General features: G+C 42.3%; 2 protein-coding genes and 1 long non-coding RNA gene across 3 annotated transcripts in view; 1 reads left to right on the top strand and 2 right to left on the bottom strand.

The window, feature by feature from the left end:
- Positions 1-1725: 1725 nt before the first annotated feature.
- On the bottom strand, positions 1726-12810 carry LOC113591810 (alpha-2-macroglobulin-like protein 1). Its single transcript, XM_035536167.2, has 35 exons — positions 12658-12810; positions 12156-12339; positions 11635-11791; positions 11450-11502; positions 11319-11339; positions 11021-11189; positions 10756-10840; positions 10516-10642; positions 9842-9956; positions 9594-9703; positions 9162-9332; positions 8775-9011; positions 8518-8581; positions 8073-8218; positions 7782-7931; positions 7327-7494; positions 7147-7225; positions 6926-7055; positions 6613-6838; positions 6182-6308; positions 5605-5726; positions 5201-5252; positions 5041-5121; positions 4764-4940; positions 4552-4633; positions 4262-4418; positions 4109-4183; positions 3871-4033; positions 3506-3699; positions 3050-3265; positions 2679-2797; positions 2476-2584; positions 2342-2404; positions 2088-2193; positions 1726-1924 (listed from the first exon to the last, which is right to left on the bottom strand). Exons 1-35 carry the CDS (start codon positions 12729-12731, stop codon positions 1878-1880), a joined length of 4356 nt encoding a protein of 1451 aa, XP_035392060.1. The 5' UTR covers positions 12732-12810; the 3' UTR covers positions 1726-1877.
- A 4887-nt stretch (positions 12811-17697) lies between these two features.
- LOC113591812 (uncharacterized) lies at positions 17698-18568 on the bottom strand. Its single transcript, XR_014118945.1, has 2 exons — positions 18061-18568; positions 17698-17941 (listed from the first exon to the last, which is right to left on the bottom strand). It is a non-coding gene; the product is annotated as an uncharacterized LOC113591812 (long non-coding RNA).
- A 933-nt stretch (positions 18569-19501) lies between these two features.
- The window catches only part of LOC113568770 (alpha-2-macroglobulin-like protein 1), a 14404-nt gene continuing 11172 nt past the window's right edge, over positions 19502-22733 (top strand). Inside the window, exons 1-9 of the mRNA XM_081703832.1 lie at positions 19502-19575; positions 20031-20220; positions 20722-20878; positions 20971-21023; positions 21137-21157; positions 21357-21525; positions 21725-21809; positions 21923-22049; positions 22514-22628. Of these exons, the coding sequence (XP_081559958.1) occupies positions 19502-19575; positions 20031-20220; positions 20722-20878; positions 20971-21023; positions 21137-21157; positions 21357-21525; positions 21725-21809; positions 21923-22049; positions 22514-22628 (991 nt within the window). The remainder of the gene's footprint in view (positions 19576-20030; positions 20221-20721; positions 20879-20970; positions 21024-21136; positions 21158-21356; positions 21526-21724; positions 21810-21922; positions 22050-22513; positions 22629-22733) is intronic.

Below are 22733 nucleotides of genomic sequence, written 5' to 3'. Positions count from 1 at the left end.
TGGAGGTCCAGCTCACCAGGTTCTAATATTCAGGTAGTTCAGGAGGCCTGAATTAGCTGGGTTAGATTAGGATCTAACACAGCCAAGAGGTAGGTGTTGCTAAGAGGTAGGTGTCTGGGAGCAAAGTTTGGAATCTTTGGCACATGGTTGCATGATTCCGGAGATCAGTTTCAGGTCTTGGAGACCAATAAAAAGAAAATAATGAATAACTGCATTCTGAAATGTTAATGTTTATTTTGTATTCATCCTTGGAGTAGAATGACATTCAAATAGAAACTGGTAAACTGCCCCCTTGTGGGCACAACTAGTAAATAAAAGTCAAGTAATACATTGTCAGAAAGGATAATACGTTACTGCTATGAATCAAGGCCGTAGTCACAATACATATTGCGGGGAGGACGACGACATGTACTCCAAATATTGAGATATGCTCAAAATGTCCCCCCAATACAATAAAATAAAAATTCATTTATTTCACTCACTGTCTTAGCGCAATGGCAGGATCTGTCAATGTTGTGTTGGTGGGACACGAGTCAGCTCTGCTGACTTGCCAACTCCTCAGCTGAAGGAAAATGTAACGTTAATGTCAATACATCAATTTGCCCTGCAACTGTAATTGTAGCAATACATATTTTTGCTAAAGTGTCAGTAAATATATGAAGTGGAAACTAACATTTTTGTTGAAAATGGGCCAATTTGCGAATGCTAAATCAATCAACAATCACTACTGACTTTAACTATCATAACTAGCTAAGATACCTGGAAAGATAATTAGCCCCACACATGCAGAACCCAACAAAGGTCACGCTCATATCCAACTATAAATGTTTTTATATTCCGTTATATTTATTATAAATCCCATGTAAAGTCTCAGTAATGGCACTGTAGTGATGCATATGAACATGTAGAGTAGCTGTAACGCTGTAAGCAAAGTCCGACGCTTGCGGATGAAAGGCAGGACTTTTATTGTAATCCGTATCCATAGTGGTTAAACTAGCTAGGGTCAGAACCAGAGAGATGCAGTCAAGGGTAATCATAGTCATAGAGGAAAACAGTTCGAGTCCAAAAAACCGAAGAGCAAAAATACAGGCCGGCAAAAATCAGAATGGAAAACACAGGCGCTCAGAAACAGGAATAGACCGCTCAGAGTCGCTCGCCTGGAGACTAACTGCATGCTGGGTAGTGTAGTTTGTTTGAGTGTCGGGCGACGTGACAGTATTAGCTTCAGTTCATTGTGTATTCATATAATATCCTGTGTAGATGTACCTGTTTATGATAAATGGCTTTATTAGTGTTACTTTGAACAGTGAAAGATTTTTATTAGTCAGTTTTCATTCACAGTAAGTCATGAGTAAGAGGAAGAGCAGCAATAACACAACATATTTCAGCCAACTTCAGAAAAAAAGAAATTTCACTGAGAGAAAATGAGTACTAGGCAGATGATACAAGTGTCGAAGAGAGTTGTGTGTGTCTTTCCTGACAATTACCAATCAGAGAAATCATCACTAATCCATTCCTCAGAATCATGGCAAGATTACTGATGAAAAATATTATGTTCACTCCGGTTTATTCAGAGTAAAGAGAGAGAGAGAGGGATTGTGAGGGAGAGTGTGAGGTGATGTGGAGGTGAGTGAGAAATTAGCAACAGGAGAGCTCAGTCAGATGAGGGAACACTGGTGAAGAGTGAAGACCAGAGAAATAAATAAAGACCAAAGGCATTTGTACTCTGCACAAGAGAATTTTAATACAGCTAAATACCCGAGTAATTACACAACAGTCACCTAGAAGAATAGTAACATTAGATCTAATTGACAGATTCTCCTGGTACAATGCAGTACAACATGGCCAACATTAGTGCAGGCAGCAGGGCACGTGGTCTACCGTTCGTTACATGGAGACGTGTATTGTGTAACGGCCACATCACCTACAGGAGAGAAAGGAAAACCGGTTCTTATTCATACTACACAGGCGGACATTCGAATTCAGTTCATATGATCCTTGTCCTTAATTGCATATTGGTCATTTCTATCCAACCCTCTCCCTCATCTTCCATGACGGTTTCGGAAGATAACAGGACTGGTTCTTACTGGGCTGGTAGTAGTCGTAGATCTTCACCACAGCTGGCTTCAGGTTCTGCACTGCTATGTCCTGCTGGATAACCAGAGTGTAGGTCTTGGTCTCTCCCTTCTTCAGCTGGGGGAAGGGAGACCGATGCAGTCACCATACAAAGTGATGGAGGCCACCGTTACCATGGTGTTTGTCCCAACACGCAACACACTGTTCATCTCAAGTTGATCTGAAAGCGTTGAACTAGTGACAGCCTCTTCTAGTCTTCTCTTACCCCATTCAGGTAGATGACGACGTTTCTCTCCGTTTGATCCACACGCTTCACAGTGCCATTCACCTGTAGACACAGGTTATTTATGAGCAGACCAGCTAATGCATGATGGGTATTTTCAGTGAGGTCAAAGTTACCTCTGTAGAGCCAGCTACTGGCATCAGTGAGCCATCAACCAGCCTGAACCCAGACAGAAGCTTGACCTCGATGACCACCATGTCCGTCTCAGTCCTGTTACCGTTATACCTGAAAGGTGAATTAAAGCAAAGTCACAGGGTTACATGGACAGACTTTATACATCCAAAGCCATCCTTTCCTCTTGTGCTCTAGTAGAGCTCACCTGACAGTCACAGTGACCCCCACAGACAGGTTTGGGGCACTGCAGTTTGAGCTTGTGTTGACCGCGATACTGAAGGAGGAGAAGTCATTGGGAGGCGGGATGTTGTAGTGCTGGGTGAACTGGAAGAGAAATATTAGTAGCATGTTATACTCCCATTATTTGTATTAAGTACCCTAAAGTCATTTAAATCATTTAAATAAATGTTCCTGATTTCATTATAGTTTTAACACCCAAGAAACTACTCAAAATGGCCTTCAAGCATCTCCACTCCATAACAGAACTGTAGGAATCTGCAGAACTAAAGACCTGAAGAACAGAGGAGACAGGAGGTGCATTATGATCTTCAGCAAAGGAAGTGACATCAGACTGACCTGCACAAACACACAGCCTTGGCCTGATGCCCTGACCTTGTAGACCCCAGTCACCTGCTGCAGCTTGGCCTGCTGGTACAGCAGCCTGTTGCGCTGGTTCACCGTGAACCTCTTCCTCACGCCTGAGGGGGAAGTCACATTAACTGCAATGGCACCCATCGGACTGTAGGTGGCAGTGCTGTATATTGCCAGAGCTTGGAGAGCTACTACAGTGTCCTGGGCAGAGAAAAGGATATTAAAAACTAAAGGCACAACATTGAGAGCGTTTTAGGAATTAATACAAGGCTGCTTATACTGCAACATCTCCAGAAACTGAATCATTTTAAGTGAGTCAAATATTTGCAGACCCAAACTCATAACGTTTCAAATATCACACTTGCTATGAAGTAACAATATTTCACGTGCGCTGGGTTGTAATTGACAGGAGGTTAGCTGGTGGTGCGAAGGGGGCACTACCTGCGTAGACGCGAAACCGCCAAAGGCGTTCTGCTGCTGGCCCAGCCAGCGGACGATGCTGGCACTGTAGCCCAGCTCAAACTGGGGCAGCAGGGGTCCAGAGAGCACAGCCAAGAGCACGTAGGAGGTCGTCTCCACGTCCAGAGAGTCCGTCACCGTCCCAACACGTCCACTGCCCCAGTGCCGCCCATCCACTGAAGGAGACAGAAAAGCACCGAGCCCACTCGGCCAAGATTCTCCGGTAAATACCAGCCAACCATCACCATAATTGCTCTGTATTTATGGACACATGCAGCCTCCAGAAGACACCAATTTTCTCAGCCAGATACCAACATCCAGTGAAGGTCAAATTGGGCAAGTCTGACCTGTCACTACGGCTCGCTGGTTCAGGCGGGAGAGCAGGGTTCCTCTCATCACCTGGTCTCCAGCTAGTGTGAAGGTGTAGGAGAGGAGGGCGATGGCATAGGTGGAGTTCACCTGTGCAGAGATGTTCCTCAGGCAGTCCAAACCCTTGGAAACCATGGGGTCCTACCATGGCAAACACAGTAAGGCATGTTCACACAGACTACTAGAGGGAACCGTTTGAGGAAGGGGAGCACTCACTGTCCTCTGGGTGCCCAACTCCAGTAGAGCAGCTGTGACGTACGCCGAGAGGGTCACCTCATCGTTCACTCCACCCTGGGTAAGAGCGCAAAGTCAGCCAGCCGGCTCACAGGAGTGCTGCACCACACATCTGCTGCACTGCAGAGTCCTGACCTGCATGTCCACATGGATGAGGTTGCCCACTGAGGCAAAACAGCCGTTTAGCTGCTGCTTGTTGCCCAGCCAAGTCTTGGCCTGATCGATGACCGTCTGATCGATAAAGATGTATTGCTTTGCGCTTTCGAAAGACTTCATCACGAACGCAGTGAGCCTGAGTACACAGACACCAGGGAGCTTCTGATTTTTATATTCATTCATTTCAATAAGAGCCATCCATAACACGGCCAGGGGTCTGGTGTCATTTGAGAGCTGTACAGGAACCATCTGGTTTGTGCAAGACTGACCAGGTGTTGCCCGAGTTGTCGGAGGTCCCAAAGGCACTGTACGATCCATCCTCATGCTTGTAGGTCAGCTCTCTCTGGTAGCCTGCATCAGTCATGGGGAGAAACGGGCTGCTCAGCTCATGCTGCCAAAAGGTCCAGAATAAACTGCAGAAATCAAACCACCCCCCAGGTATCCTGCACACAGTCTGGGAGCCACTGGTGTGTGCCCTCACCACTCAGCAGGAAGGAGGTGGCTTTGCTCCTGATGGCGGGTGTCAGCTGGCCGCTGCTCTCCAAGTACCTCAGGATGAAGATGTCGGGGGCAAAGAGCAGCATGTTCTGTTCACCACAGCCGTACGGCATGGCCAGCAGGTTGTCCAGGTTCTGCAGCGCATGGCCCATCAGATCTCCTGCAGAGAGTCACCAGAATTGTGCGTGTCCATACGCAAGACCTTGTTCAATTCCAAATGAATTTCTTATGAATGGGTGTGTAGCTGCAAGTGTCCTCACCCAGCACAGAGACAAAGGCAGTGGGGGAACCCTGCACAATCACTTTAGGCAACTTCAGTGTAACATTTCTCTCCACAACACCTAGAGGATGGGAAAAGGGCCATCAGAGAGACATCATCTCACTCACCAACCCAAGTGAGAACATTGTTGGACTACAGACCTGCAGGACAGAGGAGCTCATTGTAAGCGTTGGATTGTTTGGTGCCCTCTGCCTGTCAGAGGAAGTAGTAGTATGCAGTCAGAATGACCCTACTGGGAGCCACTAGAACAAAACCCTTTAGTCTGCTCAGTATCCTTCTGTCAAGTTAACAGTGAACAACCCCACCGTGACACAGTACAGACTACCTGGAACCACAAAAAAAGGGGTTTGGTGTGCAAGATATATACACATCCATCCGACTGAGGAGAATAGCCACCCAACCAAGTTTGGTATTCATATTGTTCCAGCAGTGTTCAAATGCTCAGAAGCGTACAGCTACTGGCAGACTCCATTGTTCAGCTCCAGTAAGGGGAGTTGTGGTTACTGGGGCTCTTCAGGGTGGAGGAGACCCCAATGGAGCTCACCTCCACCAGCAGGGTCTGAACCACCGTGTCCATATGTCCTTTCTCCGGCACACCGGTCACCCGATTCCCACACAGTGCAGATGTCTGTACTGCTTCTGCAGTCACTGTGAAAACCACCTCACCTACAACACACAAACTGCAAATTGTTACCCCATTTACAAAACTGGGCATAATCCCCAATCATTAATATGCTTTATGCATTCAAATGAATGTTATATGTGTTTCATTATTGTACATCCAGAAAGATCAGTAATTCTACTCCTTAAATCTTTGTAAATTGTAATATGCCTTCTGAGAATACCGTAATACTGGATCAAAATTGAAAAGCATTAAAAGTAGAAACAAGCATTAAAGTGCCAAATCAGAATCTGCTACAGACAGCTGTTCCTGCCAGAGCAATGAAGCATACCAACCTCAGCAATGCCACAAGTGTATCCATATACAATCTTTTTCCTTTAAATATGATGCCATTTCTGCACAAAGTGACTTAAGAGGCGGTTAAGGTTTAAAAAAAAAAAAAATCTTTAGTCTTCCAATTTCAGCAGACATGGGCTCACAGCTGAAAAGTTAGACTTACCTAGCACGGAGGGCGTGATGACCCATGTGAAGGTCCAGCTGTCATCAGCACAGAGGCAGTGTGTGTAATTGCAGCTCTTGCAGGGTTGGACTGAGAACTGCTTTGAGGATGCCAGCATCACCTGTACCTTTAACACAAATATACAGTTGCAGCCCAGAGAGCATCAGAGCCTTGCATGCGTGGAGAGTCCAGCACTGAACCACTTACATAACTGCCACTGCGTTACATGTGGCTTACGGGTACTTCAAGCACAGAGCCTTAAGGGGCATTTCCAGCACAAAACAAACATAATGAGGACTTGACGCACTGCAGAGGGTTCAGTTAAGTAGGAATTATAGTTCCATTTCCAGGGGACAGGGTGGGAATAACATAATTAGGAAGGAGAGCTCCTTTGTCCCATAGGGGGATGGCGAGATACTGGGACCACTTACCATGATGCAGGAGGGGAGGTAGTTGAAGACTGTGGCCTTGAGCGTGAACACCTCTCCACGGACAATGGAGTAGGGCAGGGTCAGGCTCACGAAGAAAGGCTGGAAGGCCCTGAGGTTGACCTTTGGGGCCACGCCAAACCCGACCGGAGATGTACAGAACGCCCCTGCCTCCCACGTGGTGATGGTGTCTGGGACAGTCTTGTTGACCCTAATAGCCCCAGACTTGCTGGTGATCATGAGAAAGAAAACAGGTCAGACGAGGCCATTGTGCATTCAGTGGCAACAGGTTTGAGCCACAGCCCAGTGTACCCACCCCACATGAACAAGGTCCCAGATCCAAGTCTCTGGAAAGTATCTGCGGACCGTGGCGGCTGGTGGGTTTTGGTTTGAGGGAGTCTGACCAGAACCTGTAGAGTATTCTTTGGCGAAGGCCAGTTTTACAGCTGTTGATAATGAAGAAATGATTCACTCAAATACAGCTTGCATTTATTCAATTAATGAGCAATGATAAAATGATTTGATACCACCACTTACGGCCAAAATACAGCAGTGGACTACTGCAGTCAAAGGGCTTTTTTAGGTCAACATTGGTAATGATCTTGATTCCAGCATCCTGAGAAAAGGGAACATAAGCAGTGTTTCAAAGAACGAGATATGAACTAGATATGGTGGTGTTCTCCAACGAGCCTTGGATGCCAAAAAAAGATTTCTTACTTTGAAGACGCTGTACACATCAACATTTCCATTGTATGGATCAGAGTAAATGAGTCTGGGATTTGTTTGAGGATTTGGCAGGCTAGGTGGCGTCTCAGAGCAAGGGTAGAAGTCTTCAGTGCCATCTGGGTATCCAAACAACTCGTAGACAGGGAGCAGCTTGAAGACCTATCATGACATGAGTGACCATTTAACAGTTGCTTGAACTTGTGAAAAAAGGTGCACAACTGTGCAAAATATGACCCGAGCAAGAGAAAGCATTTACTACAAGTCATTTCTGATCCAAGTTCACAGTATTGTTGGGCTGCTGCTGAATTGGGAGTTCAACCCTGATCAGGTTAATGACGGTTCTGGAGAACATCTGCACAAGTGTTGGATCAGAGCTCTGCAGGTGGGTGGCTCAGCTGGAACAGACCTGAGCACCCTGGAGCTTTAGGGGTTCGGTATGAACGTACAGATTCAATGCTGAGCTCCTTCTCCGGGCTGAGCAACAACAGGCTCTGATCGATGGCCCTCACGGAGCACAGCGAGCCTGGGTGAGCCTTCAGCATCAACTCCACAGAACTCCCGGGCAGCTCCACAGGAGAAGAGAAATTCAGAGACACCTGGGAGACCATGAGAGACTAGTGAGAACCTCAAAACTACACTGTAAATGGATACAGCTTCTTATGAAGTGGAGACCAACCACGGCAACATTTTACTTCACAAGACCATTAGATGTCTATGGAACATTGTGACATTCTGACCTTGTTAGCCAGACACAGCTCAACGGGGAAGTCCATGCTGTCGGCTACCACCTCCCCTCTCGGGAGCATGGCGTACACCACTACCTGGACGAGCGGAGACAGAGCACGCACATCCTGGAGGGGCACCACCACTCCTCCTCGGTTCTCTGTTACACACACAGGACAGTTAGAACACAGCACCTAGAGCAGAAAGGGCATCAGTCCTGGAGCTTCAGAGCCCTCCAGAGTTTCCCAGGCCCAACTCGTTCTGCGCACTTGAGCCCTTTTGTTTCATCATCTTTCTTGCATTTTGATTTGTAGTAAGTGAACTGAATTGAATCAGGTGTGCTTTTGGAAAGAGCTGTGAATCTCTAACAGTTACAATTGAGCTTTACACAGATAAAAGTAAACTAAATTTGCCCTGTATTTTTCTCAACAGTATGAGGCTTGTGTGTTGTGCCTGGACCTTTCTCTGGCTGCACAGCCACAGAGACACTTCCCTGTTGCACCGACCTACCCCGGGACATCACCTGCACACACAGAAGAAATCATTTATCCAAGTGACATCCAATCAGCATGTGACCAACAGGAAAAATATAGCTCATTGAGTATATCAAGAAAACAAGCAAAGAATAAAATGTCACACCATAAGACGTTAAGTTAATCATCGGATCTGTGGAGATGCTGCAAGTCTGCAAATGGTGACTTGACAGCAGATCATACCCTGTAGAAGAAATCTAGGGAGAGTTGGGTTGGTTGCAGTGCATTGCCCTGTATGATGTACTGAACCAGCGCTGTAGCGTTTCTATTACACCTGAACACCCCCAGTGGGCGCTGCAGTGCCAGGAAACTTCTGCTTTGGGAGTAGAAGGGCTGAACCAACAGGTAAGCAAAGAGGTAGTTTGGTGTTCTAATGTTGGTCATATTTCCAAGTGGTTTCTTTTCCTCAAGATATTGGGCCTATTGAGAAGAGAAAGAAGAAAATATATATAGAAACAGCTTTTTAGGGAAACATTTTTAAAAGTGTATGACAATGCAAGACATTGTTTATACTAAAAACTTTATTACAAGAAACTGTTTTCTGACAAAAGATCTGAAGACTTCACAGACCTCTAAGGAGACGGACTGTGAACCCCAGGAACGTGTGTCTAAGGAGAAGGGGGCAACACCGTTGCCATCGGTAACCAACTTCCAGGTTTTGTTTTTGTTTCCAGCATACTTTACAACGAGATACACCGATTCATTCTTCACTGGAGTAGAGTCTGGGCCAGTGGCTTTAATCTTACATGGATTAAAGGGCAGTGACAATACCAAACAAGAAAAAAAAACATCAAATTAACACTGAACAAGCTGACAAGAAATGAAATGTCTGACAAACTTATGATGTGCTACCCAATGTTAAATGTAGACAGTGTTGATGTTATCCAGACCCCTAAACAACAACAGCACATGCAGTTCATGCTTAAGACTGCAGAGCAGTAAAGACGGTGCTCACACATCCAATACATTTTTAAAGGACCTTATGCACCTGCCAATAATTACCTTTCCTTTGTAGGTCAACCCAAGCCTGAACGTGTCCGGAGTGTCCACAAAGGTGAGAGTGACGATGTCACTTGTAACAGTAGAGCTTCCAGACCCCGACAGGACCACTCCTGTGGTTGAAACACACACCTCTTTCAAACAAATGTCTGCATTCACTTGGACCATTTTGCAAGTAAAGGAAACCTTTAAAAATAAGTGACTGAATATTTGAAAAGCCATTAAGGGGTCAGAGAGTGGGAAAACCTCACCTGTCCCATTTTCCTCCAGTTCAGCATCAACACTAATAAGGTCTTCATATTGTGTATCATTCAGTGCAAAGTCGCTCAGGTCAATGATGTAGGACCCACAGCCCGTCCTGCCAGTCTAGAACCAGGTTAGAGTAAAAATATGGACAGAGTTCAGAAACACTGCTGCAGTGTACGCTAGACTGTAGAACAATTACTGCCCCAGGAAATACCAAAAGGAAAATACCAAAACATTAGAGGTTGTTCATATACCTTTTCCCAATATGAAATTTAAAGGAGCAGTAAGCAATTTTTCCAGTGATTCTTGTTCACTTTATGAAAGCCATTGTACCTAGTGGCCTAGAGGTCTCAGATTCTGTACTAAACCCATTTTAAACATGACCACCTCCATGGAGCATGAACTGGTTCCTTTGAGGACCATAAAACAATTTGATCAATTCTTCATATCAATTCTGCACTTTATAAAAGAAATGAAATTAAATAACCACTTTTATAAATATTGTTTGGTGATAAAATTACTTTTTGCTCCTTTAAAGACAAAAATGTTCAATGACAACTGTAGTAATTGCTCAGAAGCTTCTCAATACTATCTGCAGGAACAGGTGTGGATGTGGAATAACCAAATATATCAGTACAAATATTTCTCAATGCAGTATCAGGTGACTAAGTGGACTAACCATCATGGTAAAAGTTCTACAGATGTCTGAAAGTTGTGCACTTCCTGGCGCAAACCACCAGTATCTGTAACTTCTGCGGCAGACCACGGCAGTCGCAGACCCCATCACTGGTTTCCCATAAGTATACCTACAGCCAGGGTGGAGGTTGTGGAGTAAGGAATACATAACACTATGGTGGCAGGTGGTTCAGTCTCTTATTACATTATTGTCTCATACAGAAAAGGTTTAAATGGCTCTTACTTTGCACACACTTTAAGTGTGACCGTTGAGTCCAGAATGGTTATGACTGGAGGAAGCTCAACGGTCACTTCAAACTTTGGCAGCACTAGAAGAGGGGAATAAAAAGTTAAAATATTAAACTAATTCAATAAACAAAACAGCAAAACGTGATTCCCTTACTTCATTACAGAATTCTTAAATTCAGATGAATTGCTTGTGAGAAATGGAACATACTGTCCCAAACACTGATCATTAAATCATAACTGAAAACAGTGTTGGGACTGACCATATTTCTTGATTTCAAAGTCTTGCGTGATTGGTTCATTCCCCTCATTCCAGGCAGTGATGACATAGGATCCCTCTGCAGCCTCGGGGCTTACGGGATACGACAGATCCAGGAAGCCGCTGGATGTGGACATGTTCAGCCACTGACCAATACGGTTGGAGTTGGGGTCCTACAGACAGCAGCAGCATGCAATGATCCTCAAATATACTATGAGCAAAGAATTTCCATAGCAACCAGGACACATTTCCAGAATCAGTAAATACATACAGAGTGATGATGCATATTGCACACTTCATACCTGCAGCTCCACTGTTGAGAACTGAGAGAGAGAGAGAGAGAGGGAGACTTCACATCAGTGGCATACACTGCTGCAACAGTCCTTTTATTTTATGGAACAACTTGGAAAAACTGCACATTTCACTCCCTTACCATCCCATTGTAGGTGAGGAAGTTGGAATCCAGAGACACTATGCGGATTTTCACTGTAGAGAGAAAGACAGCATCAATACTGCTGACCCTCCAAACACTCAGAAAGAGACCGGTTTAGATCCATGGCTGTCGAGTTCCCCCTGCACCTCCTCTAGGAAACCCCAGTCCAAAACCACCAACAATACCTGTCTGTCCTGGTTTGTACAAGGGTTTGTCTGTTGCAATGATGGTCAGCTGAGCAGGAGGTTTTATGAGGATCTTTGTTGTCCCATTTAGGAATGTAGTTTTCCCTTTTACCTCAAAGACAATGGATGCTTCTGTATCTATGCTTACAGCAGGAACCTGTTTAATGAAGAAAGAAACTAGCAAAGTGAACCCATATTTTGCTTATGAAGACACACACTTCTAATCTGATGTATTTGTGGTTAGTTGTGTTTATACAAGCAACTTATGCAGAGAACATGCAGACACTGAACATATTCAAAAACAGACCAAATCTACAAAAGGAATGATAACAGAAAACTGGAATAAAAATTAATCATTTTTTAAATTAAAAAATATAAGAAAATTAAATCAAAAACAAAATGACCACCAAAAGAATTCCGATATACATTTTAAGTGACATCTCCATGTTCACATGGGGCTCCTGTTGATAAAACCAGTTTCTTTGTGGCTTTAATATGTTGTAGACAGTGAGGGTACGGACCTTAAAGGAAACACACTGGTAGTGGTCTTGTCTTACAACAGTCTGGCTCAGAAGAGTCTTGCTGGTTTGCCCGTGTTCCAGAGTCACATGTAACAATAAGGTTTTTTGGGAGGTGTGGACATGGACACACAGTGTCTCAGTACTGCCCCCTACAGGCTGGGAATTGGCAGTCAGCAGGTAAATCCTGAATGGGAACAAAGAAAATCAGTTGTAAACCAGTTTTGATATACACAGTAGCTATAAAGACCTAATGTATAGTTTCTATTCATCACCTATTTACTCATTAAATGTGGTGAAAGTGAAAAAAACACAGCAAAACAGAGCGTTTTGTCTTCTTGATCACACATTATCATTTCATGATGTTAACAAAAGTAAAGAAATATATAAATTCCATAAATAATACAAGCAAGTTTTTTAATCTACATTTTTACTTTACACCACCAAAAACTACTACAAATGCAATAATCAAAGTTATTATGAGATAAATAATAGATGTTCGTACGTGTCATTGGAGGAAAAGGCACCAGCACTGTGGAGGAGCAGAAGCACGGTGGCAAACACCACGGAGAGCTGCATCCTGACCGCAACTCCACCACCACGAGACAATCGGACCACCTGGGAGCTCGTGCTATAAATAACAAGCCCTCCCCTTCACGTGGGAAAAGTCTTTCAGCGCGTGCACAGGGTGTACGAGCCCTGCCCTAGATACTACGCCACTTATCAAATAACCTCAGTTCAGTCGAAATTTGAGATAAATGGGTTGGAGCAGTTAGCATTACTCACACAGCCTATCCACAACTGAATTTCCTCTCAGTGTTTTTGTATGCGTAAAAGGTAGAAAGCATACATTTTATAAAACACACAAACAAAAACACTGTTTTTCCTTCGAGAGAGAGAGAGAGAGAGAGAGAGATGGAAAAACACACTAACACACTACTTAATTAGGTACTCATTAGGTGATCACCTAAAACAAATTGAAAGGCTCTGATGAAAAGAGCTTTTTCACCACATATTGATTTCTGAACTCTTCCTGAGTTAAAACATTAGCATTGTGTTGTTTAAAATTAATATGAACTTATTTGAATTATACTGCATCTTTTTGACCAGTTTCATTTGGTATTTGGGGGAAATGGTGTCAGTTTATAGAATAAAATATAACTGTTCTTTTTACTCAAACACATACAAAACTAGAGAAAGTGATTATTTTGCAGTGGTGTCAGTTTGTGTGTGTTGTTCTTTTGTTATCCTTTTCAGTTCTTCACTTGTGTTAATAAGAATAACTAGGTAAGGCTCTCTCAGTAAGTGTTTAGAGAATATGGACTAATACAAAGTCGGTTGCTTTGTCATGTCGCTCCTGCGCTGTTACGATTCATTTGTCGAACTTGTTCGGAGTCATGTTTTAATGGTTATGTATTCATACTTAAAAACTCAGAGTAAATTGTGGCTGATTATAGAAAGCAAGTCTTATTCCTTTTTCAAGATACTGCATTTAGAACAGTTAGTTTGGGCTTTTTAATCCAAGATTAACATTATCTCATTACTGTCCATGAGTACCAGTGATTCATGTTTAATATTAAAAGGGCTACATTTTCGCGCTTTAGGACATTTTTTGTGTTATTCATATTTGTGTTATTGTGTTATTATTTTGAGTAAACATACAACAGTTTTTATACAAATATATATATATAAATATCCATATATATATATATATATATATATATATAGTGTTTTACTCATGTGATTTTGTTGTTGGTAAATTGTCCTAATGTTGCCTCCACAGCCGGTTTCTCTGCCAGTATTTCAGTGTGCACAAGGACTTGCTAGTATTCATAACCAAGATTCAAAATATGAGCGTTTCCTCTTAATCATTTAAAAATATTGGCATGTATCTGCGGACTCTTGTTAGTGTAGACCAACAGATTATATTATTCCTATTCATTCGACGTGTATAATTTTATTTAATTATGCAAATAATTTTTGAAGTATTTTTAGGCTACATTTCCACTGTAAAGAAAACCTATTTTTAGTCTAGTGATTTCACTAGACTCAAAACTAACAGATAGCATGATACATTTAGTAATATTACACAAACATGAATCTGAAAAAGAAATATCAGATAGTTTTAAAGACCACAGACCAGACAAACAAGATTTTTTCAATAGGTAACATATCGCTTTGTGTTCAGGAAATTTTAGTGTGGCTCATTGTGATATCATATCTCACAACTGGAACGACACATTAGGGAAGGCGCACAGGTAAACAAAGTATAAGGGAGATAAGGAATTCATCCCACAGTCCCTCCGTGTGGGGAAAACCTGCATCCAGGCTAAACCAAGATCACCTCACACTTCAAAGTAACTGGCAACATGACACCTTGAATAATACAAGCAATGTGATCAATAAGGACATTTTAAACAGATACTGAAGACCTTATTGATGTCCAGTCAGACAATCCTGGTTTTAGTGTGGCCCAGGTTGGCTTAAATTATTTAACTGTGTATAGTGTATTACAGCCACTGTTATGTTGGTGTCAAATGTTTAAAATTTTGTTTTAAAAAGTAAAAGTGTGTATTAATGTTATTTTGAAGCAATATGTGTGGTTTTAAAAACAGACACAATATTCAAAGCTCTGTAAAATTACAAACTCAGTAATCCAGCTACACCTAATTGTGGTTTTAATCCACATTTTACCATGTAACAAGTCATTGCACAGGATTTCTTCACTTATTTCACCTTTCCATTTCAGTACATGAGAGAACATGCAGGTAACATGCAGGGAACAAGCAGGGAACAAGCAGGGAACATGCACGGAACATGCAGGGAACAAGCAGGGAACATGCACGGAACATGCAGGGAACAAGCAGGGAACATGCAGGGAACAAGCAGGGAACATGCACGGAACATGCAGGGAACAGGCAGGGAACAGGCAGGGAACAGGCAGAGAACAGGCACGGAACATGCAGGGAACAGGCAGGGAACAGGCAGGGAACAAGCAGGGAACAAGCAGGGAACAGGCACGGAACAGGCAGGGAACAGGCAGGGAACATGCAGGGAACATGCAAGGAACATGCACGGAACAGGCACGGAACAGGCAGGGAACAGGCAGGGAACAGGCAGGGAACAGGCACGGAACAGGCAGGGAACATGCAGGGAACATGCAAGGAACATGCATTTTAAGTGTGTGTGGTTTGCACTAATGCTCAACGTGCAGGAACTTTGACTGCAGCCTGGGGGCTGGAGCCAGTCTGGGTATTTTGGATACTGTAGAAACTGCTGATGTCTTGGTATTTTGAGGCACAGCAGTGTCTAGAGTTTACACAAAATGGTGTGAGAAACAGAAAACGTCATGAGTAGCAGTTCTGCGGGTGAGAAGCTGAAGGTACAGTGGGAACAGGTGCACCAAAAGATTGGTTCCTGCAGAAACTGCTGATGTCTTGAAATCTTAAGGCACAGCAATGTCTAGAGTTTACACAAAATGGTAAGAAAACTAAAAATGTCATGGGCAGCAGTTCTGCGAGCAAGCATCTGAAGATACAGTGGGAACAGTCACACAGAAACCGGACAGGCTAACCGGATATTTTCAGTGAAAGCTGTTATTGTTGGACTTGAATGATTAGCTAGTGGGTGAAGAGATACACCCAAGTAGTCTTAACTGACAGGTAAGGAAACCATCAGCAAAAGAGGCTTTGTAAAATAAATATTGACAATACATAAACTCAGTAAAAAGCCATTTGGAAATGTCCAGTCTAGAAATGTCCATTATTACATATTATATAAAGAGCCATTTTGAAATAGAAACTGTAGTAATCGAGTGAATTATTTATTTAATGATATAATAGGGGAGACTGGGGTAGCTTGTTACCCTGTTAATGTTTCCAACCACTTAAATGTGGAACCCTAGTTCTCCTTACTCTGATGTTATATCCTGTCTGGGAAAAGCAAAACACACTGTGAGCAAAGTGAGCAAAGGTTTGTCATTTTTCACATTGTGAAGGAAAAGAAATTAGATAATTACAGTTTTCCTAATACCGCTATTCTTGTTAAAATTCTTCACTATTACACATTTTTACTTAGTAGAGGAGAGAATAAAGTGTCATTTATTCTTTTGCTAATATCCTGCACTAATAGCAAACTTTAGCAAACATGACAGTTTGGGAGTGTCTCAACTTGTCTCAGCGATATTGGGGCAAGCTGCCATAGCACCAAGCCAGTTCTGCCAGCCAGCCCTACCATTAATACCAACCCAACCCTACCATTAATACCAACCCAACCCTGCCCAATACGGTACCTCGGTGGCTCTAACAGATGACATTTTCCAAACCCAAAATCTGGTTGAAGTAAAATAGCTCCCCCACTATTCTCACTGACACAGCAGTGAAAGAGCCACTTGCAGCTAAACAGCAGGGGGGGGGGGGGGGGGGGTGTCTAAAATACCAAAAGAAATAGCAAAGAAAGAAAGAAGGTGGGTGCAGGATGACCTTTCAGCAGCTGAAGATGTTGATGATGCCTGTGTCTTGTTTGGCTGAAGCCGTCCTCAAACAGCCAACCAAATGAGACTTGGGTCCGGGGTTTCCCATGCACACCTTGGGCTCACTAACAGTGCACCGCAGGCCAGACTGGGACTGACACTAAGAGTCTAATTATTGAAGTCTGAGATCAGACACAGAGAGTGCACTGGAACAAAAGGATCCACATAGCCTGAGACTTTGTTCCTTTGGTGTGCAGTTTGTGACATTATGATCTACGGATTCCATAATATGTAAAGGAATCTTGCGATATATAAAAATTGTGACAATATGCCTCGGTCTACACTACTTGTGTTTCAGCATCAGATGACTTCATATGCTTTTCTTTTACAATTTAGTGTTTTGTATGTGTTGTTTGACTTATTCATGTAATTTTGCATATATTTACTTATTAATATAATTTTCCCGTTTAATGGCTTTTTCCTAATCGGTAGATGTGCCGTTTCATTGTACACTGCAGACTAGTGCCAATCCTTCTGCATGCAGTAACATGGTTTCATCTCGACCTCTTAGTGCGTGGATCTAAACCTCCTCCCTCACCAGTTAGTTTATTCAATACTGCCACCTTGTGGCTGAACATAACCATTGTCATAATAGAACATCTGAACCTGTTGTGTCTGAATTTGAGGTATTGAATCCAGTTCTTAGACCTGAGTAGCCATTTCCAGGATTTTCTTACAACCCCAAACATTGGGCAGGTATTCCAGATGTCTACAGCCCATGATGACCTTTTAGGTGTATAAACGTTGCCCACTGTGAGTCTTGCAATCACCAGGTAGACAGGTAGTCTTCTGTTACCATGATCTCCGAGAAAGAGCACAAATAAAGCAAGAGAAATATGTGGTAATTTCTGTGGTGATGAGATTATTTCTTTTGCATTTCCCCTCTGAAAAAGAAACGTTGACTTATGTTCTTAACTGCTGCCATCTTGAGGACTAATGCAGCATAAATAAAATAAGGGTATACAAAAATGTAAAACTGAACCCATCTGTCTAAATGAAAAATGCTTAAACATATTGTGCATTTTATTACAATTTTAATATGATAAAGTACCACAGCTCAGTCTGAGGTGGCCAGAAAACCCTTAACAACAGCCCTATCAGGGATAAGAAATTTCCATCTGATTGGTGCAGTTTCCTCTAGAACCGCATTAACACGCTCAAACAAGTATAATTCACTAATGACTTCAAAAGTAGTTAATGCGGTTGCATGGGGAGGTGTTTTCAACAGGAGCCTCATCACCTACAGGAGAGAAAAACACTAAAAACACATAAAGAACAGCATCGTTTTATTTACTATAGTAAACATAGCAATTAGCATAATGCATTTTATTTACGAGAGTAAATCAAACTGTTATATTTATCACTCCCTGTACTTACTGTTTCTTGAAAGGTGTCCTGGTTGCTTTGGAAATGTCCGTGCTAAGGTTGGACGGCTGCCTGCATCTGCCGTGAACGCGCCGATTTTTACCTATTCCTGCTTATGCACTGAGGGAACTGTCCACAGTATTATTTGTAAGAGATGCAATCTGCTTTTCTGATTTGCTGATTGTTTTGTTGAACACCTTCGGACCGTCGGAATGAAAGATTTGTCATTTTCAGTGGCTTGGTATCTATCTCAATGCTAATGGAGATTGCATTAATGACAATGTCTGTTGGTATTGCCAGTTGTTGCTATGGCAGCAATGAAGTTCAGAAATGAAACGATAAAGAACTGATTTACACTTTCTGAACTCGAGTACCCCACTGAATGAATCTTATGATTTAAACATCTGTGTTTTCTAATATGAATTGGTTTGACTTCCTAGAACGTCAGAAGCACTTTACACGTTCTGTTTCTTGTATACTTTACGACAGGACAATCTCTCTCTCTCTCTCTCTCTCTCTCTCTCTCTCTCTCTCTCTCTCTCTCTCTCTGTATATATATATATATATATATATATATATATATATATATATATATATATATATATATATATATATATATATATATTCAATTATAGTAAGTAAAGTACAGAGTTTCCAGAGAAACAGTACATTTTGGAGTTCCTTGATTTCCTTCATCAGCTATGAAGGCACAGTGCTTCTGAATTAGTAGAGATGGAATAGAATGTGATTTGTTTAGCAAGTCACTGTTCACCTTGCTCTGGAAGACAGTTTATAAATATGAACACTATTATGACCATTAATGCGACGCCTAACAAGGTTATCATAACTGCTTACAAACCGGAACAAGATAACCCTCAGTTGGGTTCAACTCAAGGACTCTGACAGGACTGAGACTCAGTTACGCAGCAGCTGACAGAAGAAGCCAGTTACAGTCTAATCAACATCAGTCAGGCACTGAAAAAGACGGTCTCTGAATTATGTTAATTTTCTTATGTTATTTCCACACATAATGAAACATGTAAGTTTGCACAAACTATTGGTTTTGCTCCCCTTATGATAAAGAGAAACAAACAAACAAACAAATGTGGCTGTGAGAGTGATCCTGAGTTTTGGCTTTACTGATAATCTCAATGTCTGATTGAACTTGTAACTTATTTCATAGGTGAAGTGGGGCAGGGTGTGGTTTAGGTTGGTCGGAGGTGCATGTACCACATACCACATGTATCATCTTCCTGTTCCTCAAAGTCCTTGTTTGGCAGGGGTGGAGGACAGAGAGAGAGAGAGAGCGAGAGAGAGAGAGAGTGAGAGAGAGAGAGAGAGAGAGAGAGAGAGAGAGAGAGAGAGAGAGAGAGAGAGAGAGAGAGAGAGAGCTCATATACTGCAGGAGCTCCAGGTGGTCAGATCATCTCCTGGTGGTGGAGTCCTGGTCAGGATGCAGCTCTCCAGAGTTCTCGCTACCACACTTCTGCTCCTCTACAGCGCCGTAATCGCCTCCTCCAGTGGACTGTAAGAACCTTTGTTTATTCCTGTAGATCTCTTTAGTTAATAGACTCGCTAGAGTTTTCATCCTTCACAATGAGTCTGGCTCTCAATAGTCACATGGCTCCGTCCCACCAGACACTACACCTGTAAACAGTACTCTACTAAAAGCAAATTCATGGCAAATTCATCTTTTTATGTGTTTGACATTCGTTTCTTTACACACACAAGGCACAATCACCACACATTTTTAAAATATATATTTTTACCTTTGATTGTACAGTCGTCTTGATGTTTTCTGTGTAGCCATAGTGGAGTGAAACACGACTTTGTATGTATTTCTACTGATGGAAATGATCATGACTTTTGTGAAACATGTGAATGGAAGTCTAGTGTGTATATGTGCGGTGAACGCAGAAAGAAATCTGCGTGCGCAGCCCATGTAACTGACTTACTCTTCATGTCTTTTTCTTACTATTCAGCACGTACCTGCTGACTGTCAACTCCCAGCCAATTGGGGGCAGTGTTGAGACATTATGTGTCCAGCTCTACACATGCCGCCCATTACTTTCCTTAGTGGCACATCTGGAACACAGGCAGGAAAACAAAACCAAGGCTCTTATGAGGGCACACTTCATACATGCAAAGTACCAACGGTGTATCTATTTCCAGGTCAATCTCCTCACTACAACCCACACGATTCACCCAAAACACTACAGCAAGGAAAACAGTTCATTTTACGTTACTAATTCTACAGTATGTTGTCCATAGAGTCTAAACTCTAAGTAGGGTATATTGTGTGTGTGTGTGTGTGTGTGTGTGTGTGTGTGTGTGTGTGTGTGTGTGTGTGTGTGTGTTTAATATACTTCATATGGGACATTATTATGCACTGTGTCATTGTCAGCAGGAATATATGTAATATGTTTTTTTATTTGCAGTTTGATATGGTCTTGGCCTCAAATGCCTAATCTCATTTCTGTTGTATTGTTTTCTCAATTTACATTTCTACATAAAGAATACCAGTATAGTTTAGTATTTGAAGAATATTTGTATTTTATAAAAGTGCAATGCACATTGTATGTACTGAGTATTAATATATCTGTCAACAGTCATTTTTATTTATGTGTCCTTAAAAGCACGGTGTACTTATTTACCCTTGTGATTCTCCAATAGGTTCCTGCTGTAACCATAGATACAGAAGCTTCCGTTTCCCTGGAGATCAAAGGGAGATTCGCATTTGTGAATAAGATAACAAAAATCCTCATAAAACCTCCTGGTCTGTTGAGCATCATTGAAACAGACAAACCCATCTATAAACGGGGACAAACCGGTAATGTTCTCCAAGAACCCGAATGCAACATTTATTCCAGTGTCCACTTTAAGGGTTAACAGTATTATAGATATGATTGTTTCTTTCCACAGTCAAATTCCGCATAGTCTCGTTGCATTCCAACTTCTTAACCTACAACCAGATGGTACGACAGTTCATCATTTCTTTAAAGGCACAAAGGGCTGTATCAAATGACCTGTATATACACCAGCAGGGAGCTGATGTAGTTACACAGGTTCTCTTTGCTTTCTCTTACAGTTCCCCACAATAGAAGTGAAGGTATGCTAACAAGTGTTTCCAGCATCAGTCATCAGATGTGCACTTTCTGTATCTGGGACTGGCTTTGCTTCCAAAGTCACCATCTGTTCAAAAACTGAAGAAGTCCTTTCCTTGCTAATTGGTGTCTTGGGGCGTTGTGACCTTATTTTTCATATATTTAAAACATCTTTAAGATGTGTGATGCTGCTGTTGTCTGTAGGACCCCAACTCCAACCGCATTGGTCAGTGGTTGAACGTGTCCACATTCAGTGGCTTCCTGGATATGTCATATCCCATAAACCCAGAGGCTGCAGAGGGATTCTACACCATCACTGTCTGGAATGAGAGGAATGAACCAATCATACAACAATTTGAAATCAAGGAATATGGTCAGAACCAACACTGTGTTTTCAGTTAATACACAGGTCGGATTTGGTTGTCACAGTGTTTGAGACTGTGCATGAAGTTTCATTTCACATAGCAAGTTTTATTCCTTTTAATTATTGTGAATCCTAGTAACAAGAGATCTGTGTTTTGCCTTGATTTATTAATTTAGTTGCTATAATGAAACTCTCGATTCTCTTCTAGTGCTGCCAAAGTTTGAAGTGACCGTTGAGCTTCCTCCAGTCATAACCATTCTGGACACAACGGTCACACTTAAAGTGTGTGCAAAGTAAGAGCCATTTAAACCTTTTCTGTATGAGACAATAATGTAATAAGAGACTGAAACACCTGCCACCATAGTGTTATGTATTCCTTACTCCACAACCTCCACCCTGGCTGTAGGTATACTTATGGGAAACCAGTGATAGGGTCTGCGACTGCCGTGGTCTGCCGCAAAAGTTACAGATACTGGTGGTTTGCGCCAGGAAGTGCACAACTTTCAGACATCTGTAGAACTTTTAAAATGGAGGTTAGTCCTTTTGGTCACCCATTAATGCACTGAGAAATATTTGTACAACACTTACCTCATCATCAAACACTTATTGTTGGGCCTTTCTAAGATTTCAAGAACCCTGTCAAGTTTAAAGATGACTTCCAAAAAATTAGGATCAGCTAAATAGTGTCTGTTGTATCTACTGTGATTTTACCATATGAGCTTGTTGTATATTTTTCCTGGCAAACCCAGCTAAGCAGTGTTCCTACTGCTATTCATATGTCTAATACAGATACAGTAGAAGAGATGCTATTCTAAAGATGAAGTGACACTACTACTGATATATTGGCCAGTACACTATGTGCACCTGCAGTGTATTAATGTGAAGCTCCATACATGGTTTCCTAATAACTATTAAAGTCCTGTAACATTTTGAAGAATTCCTGCTCTGGTCTCTTCCACTCACCCAAAGCCCTCATGCTGTTCTCCTGGTCTAACAGACTGGCAGGACGGGCTGCGGGTCCTACGTCATTGACCTGAGCGACTTTGTACTGAGTGATACACGATATGTAGACATTATTAGTGTTGACGCTGAAGTGGAGGAATATGGGACAGGTGAGGTTTTCCCACTCTCTGACCCCTTAATATCAAACAACAATCACAGCATAAAACAATAACAATAATAACTGATGGTCTCTATTTGCAAAATGGTGCAAAACC

This window comes from Electrophorus electricus, chromosome 20 (assembly GCF_041902795.1).
Source record: "Electrophorus electricus isolate QZ-2024a chromosome 20, ASM4190279v1, whole genome shotgun sequence".
In the NCBI taxonomy this organism is placed as follows: Eukaryota; Metazoa; Chordata; class Actinopteri; order Gymnotiformes; family Gymnotidae; genus Electrophorus; species Electrophorus electricus.
Note: the sequence above shows the minus strand (reverse complement) of the source record. Positions and strands in the feature narration are given on the sequence as shown.

Coding starts and splice junctions, on each gene's coding strand:
- LOC113591810 (XM_035536167.2), bottom strand. CDS start 12,731: ATGCAGCTCTCCGTGGTGTTTGCCACCGTGCTTCTGCTCCTCCACAGT. Junction 9,957..10,515: donor GTAGAACTTTTACCATGATG/GTTAGTCCACTT, acceptor ACCTGGTTCTAG/ACTGGCAGGACGGGCTGTGG. Junction 7,495..7,781: donor AGGAGCTCAGCATTGAATCT/GTACGTTCATAC, acceptor ATGTCATGATAG/GTCTTCAAGCTGCTCCCTGT.